This window comes from Mugil cephalus, chromosome 6 (genome assembly GCF_022458985.1).
Source record: "Mugil cephalus isolate CIBA_MC_2020 chromosome 6, CIBA_Mcephalus_1.1, whole genome shotgun sequence".
Lineage (NCBI taxonomy): Eukaryota > Metazoa > Chordata > Actinopteri > Mugiliformes > Mugilidae > Mugil > Mugil cephalus.
This window is the reverse complement of record NC_061775.1, coordinates 10,562,166-10,576,047: the sequence shown is the minus strand read 5'-3', so window position 1 is coordinate 10,576,047 and position 13,882 is coordinate 10,562,166. Positions and strand designations below refer to the sequence as shown.

The 13,882-nt window shown below is 44.1% G+C and overlaps 1 protein-coding gene across 1 annotated transcript in view; it reads left to right on the top strand.

The window, feature by feature from the left end:
* The window catches only part of sh3rf1 (SH3 domain containing ring finger 1), a 30,355-nt gene extending 16,473 nt beyond the window's left edge, over positions 1-13,882 (top strand). Inside the window, exons 3-12 of the mRNA XM_047587470.1 lie at positions 341-616; positions 1,176-1,271; positions 2,798-3,103; positions 5,871-5,981; positions 7,528-7,655; positions 8,414-8,584; positions 9,702-9,985; positions 10,067-10,386; positions 10,790-11,148; positions 11,315-13,882. Of these exons, the coding sequence (XP_047443426.1) occupies positions 341-616; positions 1,176-1,271; positions 2,798-3,103; positions 5,871-5,981; positions 7,528-7,655; positions 8,414-8,584; positions 9,702-9,985; positions 10,067-10,386; positions 10,790-11,148; positions 11,315-11,483 (2,220 nt within the window). The 3' untranslated portion in view covers positions 11,484-13,882. The remainder of the gene's footprint in view (positions 1-340; positions 617-1,175; positions 1,272-2,797; positions 3,104-5,870; positions 5,982-7,527; positions 7,656-8,413; positions 8,585-9,701; positions 9,986-10,066; positions 10,387-10,789; positions 11,149-11,314) is intronic.

Here is a 13,882-nt window from a genome sequence, read left to right as displayed (position 1 = left end):
TGTTCATATAGTTACTTGTTGCATTTTCTAATAGAGACTGGATTTTGGTTGAAGCAACTCTTATATGCACTTTTATCTGTGTCTCTTTGAGGGTTCGCTTACACATGTTTCGTTCCCTTGCAGCTTGTGCAAAGCCTGTGTTCCACTTTGAAAATATATACCAAAGCTAGCTGCACAACCTGCATGACTTTTCATTACCAGTTTGTCAGGATGCATACACCAGGACATGAAAGCCAGATACAGTTTATATCCAGTACAGAGTTAAGATACAGTGCACATCTCGGCTCCTCTGTTTCTTAACCTTCTCCCCGTCTTATTCCTCACTCTCCATCCTCTTTAGGGTGTTCCCCAGCTACCGTGTGCCAAGGCGCTCTATAACTACGATGGCAAGGAACCAGGAGACCTCAAGTTCAACAAGGGGGACATTATTATCCTGCGCCGGCAAGTGGATGAGAACTGGTACCACGGGGAGATGGGTGGAGTCCACGGATTTTTCCCAACTAACTTTGTCCAGGTCATTAAGCCGCTGCCTCAGCCGCCCCCTCAGTGCAAAGCCCTGTATGACTTTGAGCTCAAAGACAAAGAGGCCGACAAGGACTGCTTGCCGTTCTCCAAGGTGAGACGCAGTAGCACTGCAACGCCCACACTCCTGCCACATGGTCAGTGTAGTAAAACAAAAATACCTCTCATTACAGTGACACTCTGTCTTCTAAGCATTCATTTTCACAAGCTGTGTGTGTGTTAGATTGTCCTCGTGTTAGCTGAAACGCCCAGAGAAAATGTTTAGATTTCCAGCCAGGCTTCTTGATGAACAGCTGTAATTAGGCTGGAGAGAATGAATGCCATATACTGCGAAGCCGGGCTTAACTACAATAATTAAGCGGTTATGTCTGCACAGCTGTTGGGTCATACTTTGATTTTTTTGTATTCTGTCATCAATTTATATGCCACATGAGCAAAAACAGAAACAGGCTGACAAGGTAGTTTTACAAATACAATGCCATGACATCGACTCCGGTGTTTTTTACTCTTGGGCATGTTCGTTTTAATAAAACATGCCCCCCCCCCCTCATTATTTCTGCCTTGGTTCCACAAGGATGAGCAACACTCTTTAGTTGGCACTATCCTTAATTGGGTGTTCCCTCTCACGTTGTCCTTTCTGTCTTGAATGTTAGGATGATATCCTGACTGTGATCCGCAGAGTGGATGAAAACTGGGCGGAGGGAATGCTGGGAGATAAAATTGGAATTTTTCCCATCTCATATGTGGAGGTAAGAACTAACTGATTTCAGCAATAATGGGTAGAGCAAGTCTCTCACCAGTATTCTGAGATTTTTCTTTTTTTTCTAATACATCTCTCAAAATGTGAACGATAATTCTCTTCCTTTTGAATTGCTGATATGTTTAATAGAAGCGTTAAACATGTCTTTGAGGATTTAGACAGTCACAGTCTTTAAGCAGGTCTCGCTTAAAAGCTTAAGGTGTAGTAGAATTAAGAAAGGCTTTGCTCTTCAAAGATCATTTTTATCTTAATAAATATCAGCGATGGTCTACACGCTATCAATAATAAAAACAAGCAGGAACGCAAACTATGTTAGAAAATGTTTGGTACGAGAATAGTGTTTGGGAGTATCTTGTGTTCGGTGCTGGATTGAAGCACAGCAGAAGTCTATTGGGGTGGGAGAGCATTTCTTTCAAAGTAGTGACAGTTTTCTTTTATCATATTCCTCCGTGCTCTATCCTTTTATGACTGAGTGCGGCTTTTGCAAAGACAGATGCAGACAGGCTGTGCATCATTTTGTTTTGTTTTTCCTTTCACAGCAAAAATCACTGCAGAAGAATGTTTTCAGGTTTTACAAACAAATTCGGTACCATCACACACATATAGCACAACAGAAAATGTTCTTTTGGTTTTGCATAACCAGTGAATATCTAGGTCAGAGTGTTTTCATTGCCTTAGGTGCTTCGGTATAGTCATCTGCAATTTCTGTGAAGTAGGTTTTTTAAATCAATGAGGTGAAGGGCCCTCACCTGCTACTTTGGTCTTAATCCTGCATGTATGTGCTGACATGTCAGTGATGAACCTACGCAGGCTTTCTGCCGGATCGGAGGGAAATGCTTAGCTTTTATGTCCTAAGTTAAAGGAGCTGCTTGGGGCAATGTGTGACAGCAACTAAGAGCACCTTGTGATTAACTGAAACCTTTTTAGTGTTCCCTCTTTGATTTTCACAGTCAATCACACATTATGATGCCTGAAAGGGTTACAAAGTATGCAGTTTGTTTTGGAAGCGTCGACTCCCTCAGACTTACGCCGTGTCTGCAAACGTAGCGTGAGTAGCACCTCGGAAGAGCAGCAGCAGCAGCAGCTCCATCTGTGTCTACACAGGAGATGTTCAGGCACAGTGTTAAGCTGTGGACCTCCCATGTTTAGGATGTTCTCGGAGCCGCTGCGCTCACATGTATAATATACAAGAAAAAGACTTTAATGGAGAAAATCTTGAATAAAATATGAACTGTTGCTGACTGTGTAGGCAGCTTAAAATGGAAGCATATTCATTCAGTTACGCACACACGAGATGTTCAGTGCGTTGACGTGCTGCAATATGTCCAACATTAAGACTTGACAGACTGTTTTTCCACCATCTCCTCTGACTAGATAGACAGGGATCATCCATTACAATCAACTTCATTGTAGACAGTGACAGGTTTCATTGTAATAATCCTCTGCCTCCATTACTGCATCTCTTATTTGCACCTCCTCTTGTCATTACCCCCTGTCTCTTTTCCTCTCTCCTAGTTCAATTTGGCAGCTCGTCAGCTTATAGAGTTGGACAAGCCGTCAGACTCCAGCGGGGACTCTGGTGAGGGGGCCTCCTCGGGGGCCCAGAGCAACGGTGCCCAGCGGGCAGGGGAGAAGAAGAACAGCAAGAAACGACATTCCTTCACCTCTCTCACCATGTCACACAAACCCGTGCTAGCTCCTCCCCCCCAGCGCCACTCCATGGAGATTAGTGGTCCGGTCCTCATCAGCTCCAGCAACCCCACAGCTGCTGCCAGAATCGGAGAGATCAGTGGGGGGCTTTCCTGCAGCGCACCTTCACAGGTGAGATGCTTCGCAGCAAGGCAAAGGAAGCAGGAGAGCTGCTGGTGCATTACTGGTCCCAACCCTTCGTTGAAGTAGTTCTCAGTGTGCCGACTAAAAAAAGAAAGCCATTTGCAAAAGAGAACATTATAAATGGTGCATTTAAGTCGTTTATAGATTGCTGCCTTTGCCCTAATGTTTTTGTTTTCCATAATTTACAGCATAATTTACAGACCTGACCCTTAAACACACAACAGTGAAATGTACAGCATCACTTGTGGTGGTCTTTAGTCTGGTATTTTAGTTCAGATAATGTCCTTGACCAGCACAGTTGTTAAGTTCCTGTTTAGCACATTGTGTACAATCATACATGGGAAAATGGGAATCCTGCTCCGTCTTCCATTGTTTTTTACAACGTGTTTGCTAAGGCTCCTCTCTCCTCCTGTCAGCAATTAGGCTGACTTCCCTTTTCCCTGTCATACCGAACAGGCCATTGCTCCATCCAAGCGTTTGAAATCATGGATGCGTGACTCCACTCATCCACAAAAACGACTACAGCTTAACCCTCAAGGTTTCCACGCCAATACCGACATGACAACAACTCACAGCTGCTTTGTGGTTTCCACTCGCTTGAGATCGAGCTTTGACTTGATGCTACATATTCACAACAACAAAACCAGTGTGTTGTTGATTTATCTTTGGCTAGTTGTGACTCAAACAATATGCAGCTAATAATAAGTGAGCTCTGTATGAAGTTTAATCAAAATGGCATTTTTTCATTTAGAACTATTAAAAGGTAATTCATTCATCCCTCAGCATTTGTTAATGAGTCTAGAGAGAATCTGATGTGTTTTTCTGTGTGTCTGAGAATTACTCCTGCTATTTGTGTTCCGAATTAACACAGCACTTTATTTTAACCTCAACAACCCAAGAACAGTCTTTGAGGGCTTTTCACATTTTCATTTTACACTCATTTTCAACATGTACACTGACATCTGCACTCATTTCCAGCGTCTGGAAACTCACAACTAACTCCATGTTTGTAGCACTGTCTGCCTCGTACATTTTCTTTCTCTTGAACGTACTTTCTATGTTGTCGTGTTACTGTAGACTTTCTGAATTGCTGCGTTCCAAAACCCCCTATTAAGCTCAATCATTAGTCTTTCATCCATGGTGTGTTTATGGGCTTCTGTGAGAGGGAGACAAGGAGAGTGCTTGTGTACGATAAAGTGGGTCTTATGGACCTTCTGTCTTAATTTAAATCTAAAAGCTTTTCATGTAAATGTGATTTATGTATCATCAAAGACTTCTGTCTGTGCAGAAGGTGTAATAACGTTTTTAATGACAACAGGCATTTCCCACTCATTATTAGGGTATTCCTAGAATAAAAGAAACCTGTATTCGCTCCTGTAACGTGATCCTCCCCAGTGACAGAAGGGCCAACAATATGTTTGATTTACGGATTTTTAATAAAAACACAATAGGAAGACACTCGAGGCACTGTTTGCACAGCCCCTTTTGTCTCTTCTCTCTCCATAACCTCTCATCTTCTCTCCTTCCAACTCTGACAAAAACAACAACAAAGGTAAGCCCTAGTTGCCTAGAGGGCTGAGTAGTGTGTCTTGGAAAAAACTCACTGTCTGTTCTACAAGGAACAATTGTCAAGGAAAGAAAAAAAAAGCTTTATTTCTCAATTTTAAAATAATATTGTGAAACTATTCAAATTTAATTTAATTTAATGAGATTAATCACAGGGTTGCTGGGGATTGATTTTGATTAATCGCGAATAATTATCATTCCTTTTAATATATATTAATCATGCTTAATGTGTTTATTAAATAACTTCAACAGTTTAAGCAAACATTAACTGAAGTGCTAACAGGATCCCCATCTAACTCATTGCATCATACGACTGGACGTTAAAAGAATGACGAGGAGTTGGTCTTTTACTACTGGAACCATTACGGTTACTGTCGGTCACAACCACACCATAAAACAACGAGAAACTTATCAGCCCGCTATCTGCCTAGTGTCCTCTGCTGCTCCAACCTACACCAACGTACATACGCATGACTCTGTCTTCCTTACACTCGCCCTGCCCCCTCACTTTCACATCCAGCCACATGCCTGGCCATGCCATACACATTCACAGACAGTCAAACTCAAACTGCCTGAAAATGCCACAGGCCTTCAGAGTCATTCTCCTTTAGCGTAACATACTCACCCCGTACGTCAGCGTTGCTTGTTTATTTCACATAGACAGTTCCCCACATAGGTCGTCCTGCTCTTTGAATGGTGCACCTTAGGAGGCTGTTCTGTCTGGAGCAGTCATCCATGGAGAGAGTCTGCAGGCTACAGGCTGCAGGGAGAGATTGTGTGTCCAACAGTGTGGCCTTGTTACCAGGACACCACAGTCATGACTCACGTGGATGACTAGTCGGGGAAGCCACCTCTTTTTACATGCCCAATGAAACGTCACACTGTGCTGTCACTTGACTTCTGTTGGCCACTCAGAGCATCCAGTCAATTTTGTGGTTGTGACCAAGATAGGACGCCACATGTGTGCTTGTTTTGTTCAGTGAGAGTCATTTACACACAGTGTGACGGGAGAGTACTTTTCCACGCGCTGTACTTTAAAAGCCTGTAGGTTATTGATGCATGGTGCCCATAAATATAGTATCTAATCAATTAGCATGAGACACACACGGTGTTTATTGAAGTGCATTTCTATATATTATGTGTCCACTATGCCGTGTCTAACGGTCCATTTCTTCCTTTTTGTTGACAGGTACACATTTGCACAACTGGACTAATTGTGACCCCACCTCCTAGTAGTCCTGTTACTACAGCAACAGTCTTCACATTTCCCTCAGAGACGAGCTACACATCCATGCCTGTGGTAGGTGGAGTAGGAAGTATAAAACACACGGTTAAAGCAAGCGAATAACAACTCAAGTTTTGCTCGTTACCATGCATACGTCTTAGCAAAGAAAATGCGTCTTGTGTTAAACAGTTTTTATTTGTGTGGCATTATTTCTATCATTTTATATAAAAACATGGCACGGATGCCTGTGTTGAATACATAAAAAGGATACACAGTGGACAGTCACTTGCAGCAGAACATGAGATTGTTCCAATGAGTAAATCTTATTTGTTTTGCACTTGAACGTGACATGTATTACATAATGAAATAAAACACAGTACAGCCCCATCTATCCCTACAAATCCACGAATTGTAAAGAAATTCAAAAAGATAGACACGGGGAGGAATCCTGTAAGCAAAACAATTAGCACACGTTCGTGCCGACGAAAGAAGTTCGGCGCAATTAGAAGTGTCAAGAAATCCCTTCAGCCCACACCAAACAGCACGCACACTTCCTGTCTGTCTATGTGTATGCGCTGGCATGTGGAGTTTTTGAATGAGCAGGAATGTGTACACAAAAGGTTGAGCTCTCCGCTTCACTTGGGAACCCTACATGATGTTTTTGTACAGATGATTTCTCTAGCCCACAGGCAACCTAATTATCTCAGCTCAAGCGTCAGCAGCGAACCGAAGCTCACATCGGCACTCACACATACACATAGGGCTATACACATACCACAGGGCTGTCTGAGTGCCACTCTCCTCCCCCAGTGTGTCATGGAAGCTATTACTCTGCTGCTCAGAGCTGCCAACGTTGAGCTGTGGAAGACTCATTTTGCTCCTAGGTATAAGGAGTTGTCCTCATCATCACAATAAAGCACAGAGAGTTCATCCGAGTGTATGTTTTTTTTTACAATTTCTCCAAAAAAATAAGTGCGTAGCCTTACGTTGTTTCCAAGTCCTTTATGATGGCATAGCAGGTTGGTGACTCACAGTTCAGTCCTGTAATCCTAGAAGTATAAAATACACCCAAAGAAAAATCTTCTAAAAGCACGCTCTGATCTTTAGCCTCCTTCGGCCTTACAGATGTTCAGCAAGGGAAAACAAGTAAGTCGAGATGATTTGAAGATGATGGCTGGTTTGAGGCTTGCTCTGAAGTGTGCCTACAGACATGTTTTTCTGTTCATATGGTCCCAATTAAAACACTGCAACGGATTTAATGTCTAGAAATGTGGTCTCCTAGCAACAAACAAACAAGCAGAATAGGAGATTGTTCGACGGAAAGGGGGAAGCCGGTGACAAGACTACGGTATCTGCCAAACCACTCTCCCCTAGTGTCTGAAAACCGGAGGGAATAACCCAGCTGACAGATGATCTGTCTGATTCCCCTTCTTTTCTTTGTTGCTAATAAACAAACTGGTTTCTCCACTCATGAAACATACTTCTGTGTTTGGCAGCTCATGTTACTTTCTTGCTTTTATCTCTCTGCCCTGTACTTGGAGGAAATAAGTTTATGAATCGCAGTGAAGTTGTAATTAAACGTTGATCCTATCTAACCACTAATAAGGCTGTTCTCTTACAGGATGCTCTCCCACCGCCCCCACCTCCTCCCCCGCAGTCCTCTGTCGGCGGAGCAGCATACTCACTGGCTGCTGGACAGAGACCCTCCCCCAGCATAAGCGACCAAAGTGGGAGACAAAGACCCACAGTGTGAGTTATAAAAACAGTCCCACACAAAAATATGCGCTCTTCTTAAATGTGCAGTGAAATGTCACAAGCGGTTTATGCTCTGATGGCCCGCGGCCTTAAAGCACATGCTCCGTTCAGAATGAGGAAATCCTCGCCTGTCTGCCACCCCCCACCCCCCACCCCTGCCCTCAGCTGTCAGTGGGAGTCTGCAGAGTGTGAGCTTGTGCACAGGTGAAGGGGTCAGAACCTGTGGGTGACACTCTCCTGGGTCCCGTCGGAAGATCCTCTGTGTCACCCCTGACTTTTTACCCCCTCACCTATACCCTCATTACTCCCCCTAGACAGCCCTCACACCTGATAAGAATTAGATCCAGCGATGCGGGCTCATCTGGTGCTGCCAGTGCACGCTTGTCAGAGTGAGGCATTTATATTACCTTCCTTTGACAACACTGAAATCAACCTGAAAACATCCCAGCTGGGACTGCAGTCTCCTTGGCCGTTGTTCCGGGCCCATTTGCGCTGCGCTGCAGAGTGATGACCTGCAAATAGTTTTGTCCTCCATTGCTGATTTTCTCTGGGTCAGAGGGCGCCGTCTCTGCTGGAGGGTCTCAAAGGACATGATGACAGATGTACAGCTAGAGAGCAGGATCAGATCCAGAGCAAATACCGCGCAGTGCAGAACTGCCTTCAGTGAGGGAGAGAATCAACTTAGCCGTGTCTGTGTCTGCCCTCGCTCCTGTTAAACGTCTTGTCTTTGTTTGCTGTTTATTTTTATCTAGCTATGTGGCAATGTTCCCCTACACTCCCCGCAAGGAGGATGAGCTGGAGCTGAGGAAGGGGGAGATGTTTCTGGTGCTGGAACGCTGTCAGGACGGCTGGTTCAAGGGCACCTCCATGCACACTGGCAAGATTGGAGTCTTCCCCGGGAACTACATGAGCCCAGTCAGCAGGTCAGTCATTATATTATTGTCAGCACAGTCAACACTCAGTCACACTGTCACATGCTTTTTTCTCATATATTTGTCTGTGATACATAACTTAATAATTCTAGTAAAGTAAAATAACTAGTAACCTCTCCTCTTACCCTGATGCCCCATCACTCTGGTTCAGGGTTAATCTGGACCCATGAGACCACATGATTTCTCCAGAGTCCAATCTTTATGCTCCCTAGCTAATTGAAGCCTTTTTTCCTGGTTAGCCTCGCTGATTAATAGTTTTTTTAAGGCTACACAGCTGTTCAGTCCCACTCCATTGAGTGTCATTCACATTGTATATGTGGAAACGGTCTTACTTTCGCTCTTAAACATAGCCCTTTTCTGCCATTTGATTTCATCAAACGTTTCAGTGATTGCTGATCATGATCAATCAGAGCTTTTTCCAAAAACATTTCTTCCTTGAAGACGATGGTTCCCCTTCCTCCTTCCAGTTTTAAATCATGCGTTGGACGGCTCTTAACCCAAGTTTAGCAGTTTTTGCTTGACAGTAATTTCTCAAACAGACTAACATCTTTTCCACGACCACGCAATGTGTCTTCCTACACGGTTGTTTAAGAAATGAGAAGCTACTCATTGCATCAGTTTGGATTAAATAACTTGTTGCCAGCTAAAAGATAATCATCCATCCAGTAATGATCCAATAGGAGGCTTATATCTATATGCTTAATTAAATCCAGGTGGTGACTTTTTTTTGGCCAGGCATGGTAACACATTTCATTTGGTCCTAACTGCATGTTTAATGATATTTTATGTAAATATTTCCAAGTAACATTGAAAGTCACATTCCAACTTTGCAAACAATTCCCGGAAAGAGCAGATTTTGATTTGTTCCAGAAATTTGGAACTAATTTATTTTCTTTGGTTCAGTCGTAAGAATCTGAGAACAATGCTGTACGACAAAAATGTAAAACTTATTTAAAGTTATTCTGCCAGAAAATCTCTCATATTGGTTGAAATTTAGGATAAGGAGAAGAGTTGACACTTTAAATAAAGTTTTTAATGTTAAAAAAACACATCTCGTCTTTTAAATGCGTTGCCTTTTTAACTGAGAGACCTCTCCGCTTCCCTTCAGGACGGCGTCTGGGAGCAGCCAGTCCAAAGTGCCCATTAGTCTGTGCACGCAGGCTGGCAGAGGAGTCACCATCGTCAGCCCCTCTTCTGCTCCACTCGGGGCCGTCGCCCCGGGCCCTGACTTACACAAACCCCTCACTGTGAGCTCCAGCGCTGTACCGGCCAGCTCCCAACCTGCAGCTGTGGTAACAGCAGCCCAGACGGCCACAGGCCAGCAGCCAAAAGTCCCGCTGCACGTTAGCTCCCAGATGACTGTAAATCAGGCTCGCAATGCAGTCAGGACAGGTAATTTCAGTGGGGCGAAAATGTTGACTTGGATGGAAGGAGATTTCAAACGTCTGAAATTGTTGTATATCCCGTTTGCAGCCGCGTGTCACAGTCAGGACAGGCCCACCGCCGCAGTGACACCCATCCAGTCTGCAGCAGCCGTGGCCTATCTCCCACACCTTGCAGTCTGCACGCAGACCTCCACCAGTCCGGCACAAGGATGTAACCGGGTTGGAGTGGCGATGGGCTGCGCCGCGGCCTCTCTGACCCCACCCAACGTCAGCGCCGCGTCTTTGGACGGCGACGCTTTGAGGTCCGTGTCTGTCCTCGCTGTCCCCGTCGGCCCTGGGAACAGCTCTGCTCTCAATCCCATGTCTAACAGTGCTGCTCTTGCCTGCCGACTGGACAAGGATATCAAGGTTAGTCAAAAATTCTCAACACGGCCCATCTATCCTATCCAGTGATCTGTCATTGTGTGTATTTTTAGTAGATTCTTGTATGTTTTGCCGTTCTGGAAAATGTGTCTTCTTGTCCACCAGATGATTGAAATGACTGAGACAGGATTCATTTTCTTTTATCGGGTCTTTCTTAAGTTTCTTCACAAACAGCAGCCCTGTTTTCTTTTTCTTCAGAGTTCTAACCTATCTGTAAAAATAGGACTTCTTCCTACCGCAGTTGTATGCATCAGTAGTAGTGGAAGCAAACATTAGCAGACGCTAAAATAAACAGCACCTGTCTGTGGTTTGTAAAAACAACCTCTCGCTGCCTCAGGGGTTGCTGCAAATGTCTTTTTAAAAAAAAAAAATCCATGCTGTCTTTCAGAGAGAAAAGAAAAGTCTTCTGAAGCTGTTGTCCTCGAATAAGAAGAAGTCTCGTCCCTCGCCCCCCTCCTCCCCCACCCTCGAGGCGGAACAGGCTGCTGTCGGTGAGGTGCTGCACGGTGCTGTGGGCCCCGACACCTCCCCTCCATCCGGCTCGGTCAGCGGCCTGGAGCCCGAAACTGCTGCTGTTGCTTCTGCCTCATCATCCTCCACCTCGTCCTCCTCCTCCTCTGTCCCAGAGTCCTCCCACCGGAAGAGCAGCCCCCTCGACGGCTGCGCCCCCATCGCTCCTCCTCCCCGCCAGCCGTGCTCCTCTCTTTTATCTCAACAGCATGACGCACGTCCCATCATATGTGAGAGGTACGCCGATGCAGATCTGCAGTTTCCTAGTGTCGTTTCAGGCCGTCCCACTTGTCCGCCCCGTTCATAGAAAGTGTAACGCTATATCGCAGGTATCCTGACTTATCAGCTGTCATTGTTGCAGTGTGTATCAGTCACTCACCGCGCCTCTGGCTGTCCTCCCCAGGTACAGAGTGGTGGTATCGTATCCTCCCCAGAGCGAGGCTGAGCTGGAACTTAAGGAGGGCGACATTGTGTTCGTTCATAGGAAGAGGGAAGACGGCTGGTTCAAAGGCACGCTGCAGAGGAACGGCAGGACCGGACTGTTCCCTGGCAGCTTCGTGGACAGCATCTAGAACACACACTACAACAACAACATCATCACCATCATCATGACCCAGATGACCGCTGCTAGCCTCATTACAGTGTTGCGAGTGTTCCCAGGACAGGATCTTCTTCATTAGACTTCCTGGAAAAGAAACACTAGTGGCACATGAGACAGAGCTGCAGAGAAAAACGGTTATCAATGAAAGCACAGTGGACAGAGTTAGAGGAGAGCACACTACTCATGAACTGTTCTTTTTTCTTTTTTTTTTGTTGGTTATTTATATCTTTCAGCTGTTAAATATGTGTGCCTTGTACTGTTCCTCACTTTATTGTACATAAGGACACAGATATGAATTAGTCCTAAAACAAACCAGTATGAACTGTCGATATCAATATGTTACACATTTTAACTTATTTCATAGATTGACCTTTTTCGTAGTGCCACATATTACGGGGTTAAGTAAAGCACATGCCTTATTTTGCCGCAACAGTTGTACTTGTACTCTACACTGCTGAAGTTTTCCTATTATTTCTACCTGTCAGCAGATAGGAGATGGAGTATCAGATGGAACGGACCAGAACAAATCACTTGTGCTGCATAGTAGGAAAAAAAGATAACTTCCCCGTCTCCAAAGGCATTACCTATAGTAGAGGATCCTGAGAGAGATCTGCTGTATTGCACATTCAAGTACTCGAGTAGCTAGGACTCACAGCTTTGTTAACACTACACATGACAACATACTCACAGGGCCTCCATTTTTGTCTCACGGGGGGGGGGGTGCAGTGTCGCAGGCTGTTACCTGCATTGATCAAATATTTGCATGCGATTAGCAAAGCCATCAGCGGGAGACAAAGTGGCGCGGGGATGTTCGGCTATGCCTTTTAAATATAAGACAAACACTCCATAATGGACTTTGCAGTCAAATATTGCTTACTTTGTACCTTCTTTATATTTACTGACCAGAGTAGCTGCTCTCCTGACGCCTCGACAAAGGCTGAACCAAGACAGAGCTCCGAATCGTGAGAGCTACATAACATTTCAGTATCTGATTCTATTAGGTGTATATTTATGGTTTGTTACACATTTCCCAGACGCTGCTGGTACAAAGTGACCTGATGCAGTAACTCCTCAACGGGCTCTCTGTTTTTGTTCCTTTTTGACACTATAACTCATTCCTAATGTGACTTGTGGCAATAATAAAAACACTGCTAGCTAAAGCACAGAATGTTTGCCTGAAGTAGCATATTATTGCATCACTCCATAGGAAGAGAGGTGTGTAGTGTAGCTCTATCGAATCTCAAATTTCTATTGAAATCAATCACTTTGAGCCCTTGATTATTATATTTTTGTGTGGGTATGTGTTTTAATTTTTTTTTTTTTGAACTGTTAAATGTTGTACTGACTTGAATTACTGTAATATTTCTTTGTGGTTGGAGGGGATTTGGTCGTAGTGTTGGTACAGTCTTAGAATGAATACTTGGGAAAACAAAAATGAGATGTTTTTTTCCCCAGATACTTTGCAAAAATCAAGGAACCTCTTCAAAATAAAGGTGTCATTATGTGTCGGGGGAATCGACCGACCGGCCTCCTTCCCCACAACAGCTGATGTAATGTGACTTATCCACCTGAGTGCGATCTGCGGGTGTAATTAAACGCATTAGAGTCGAGGCAATCACTTTGAGAATGAATTTACTGGATCCAGCGTTTGAAGTGTGCGTTTTTATGTCTTTAGTTGTAAATCGAGGGGGACCACTGTGTAACTGACTGCTGGAATATGTTGTAGTTTGTCTGAAATTTGGAGAGAGTGTGAAAAAAAAGGATGGTACAAATCACTGTTAGGGCCTTTTTCCTTTTGACTTTCTGAATTGGTACTTGCGTAGAATTAACCCCGGCGTTGCTTCGTTGTCTTGGCGATCACCACACCAACCTCAGGCTCTCTGCTAGAACTCTTCCTCTCGAGTGTCTTCTCATTTCACTGGTAAGCCTTTAACGTACACACCAGACTCGCCCCGACGCGGACGCGCGCGTTTATATCGAAGTATGCACTATCACAGCATCTCTGATCATACTGTCCATATTTCTCATGCATAGGCTGCACAGATTCAGACTCAGAACACAAAGCATTTCTTAAAAAAAAATAACTAATGTATCTGAACACACGGCAACTTAAAGTTTGCCTGATCCAGCTTAACAGGTGTTCCACATGCCAAGGTGACTTACTTGATTTTTCCTTTTTTTTTTTTGTTTTGTTTTTGTTTTGTCTGTAGTTAATCTGTTTTATGTCTGAAAATGGTGAAACTGAAATCAACCCATTTGGCACAAGTGTATTATGTGAAAAACATTCTGAAGTATTTGAGGGAATCGCACATTTTGTAAAAATCTATATAACAATAAAAGCTAAAGGTTTCCATAAAGGTTTTACGGTAA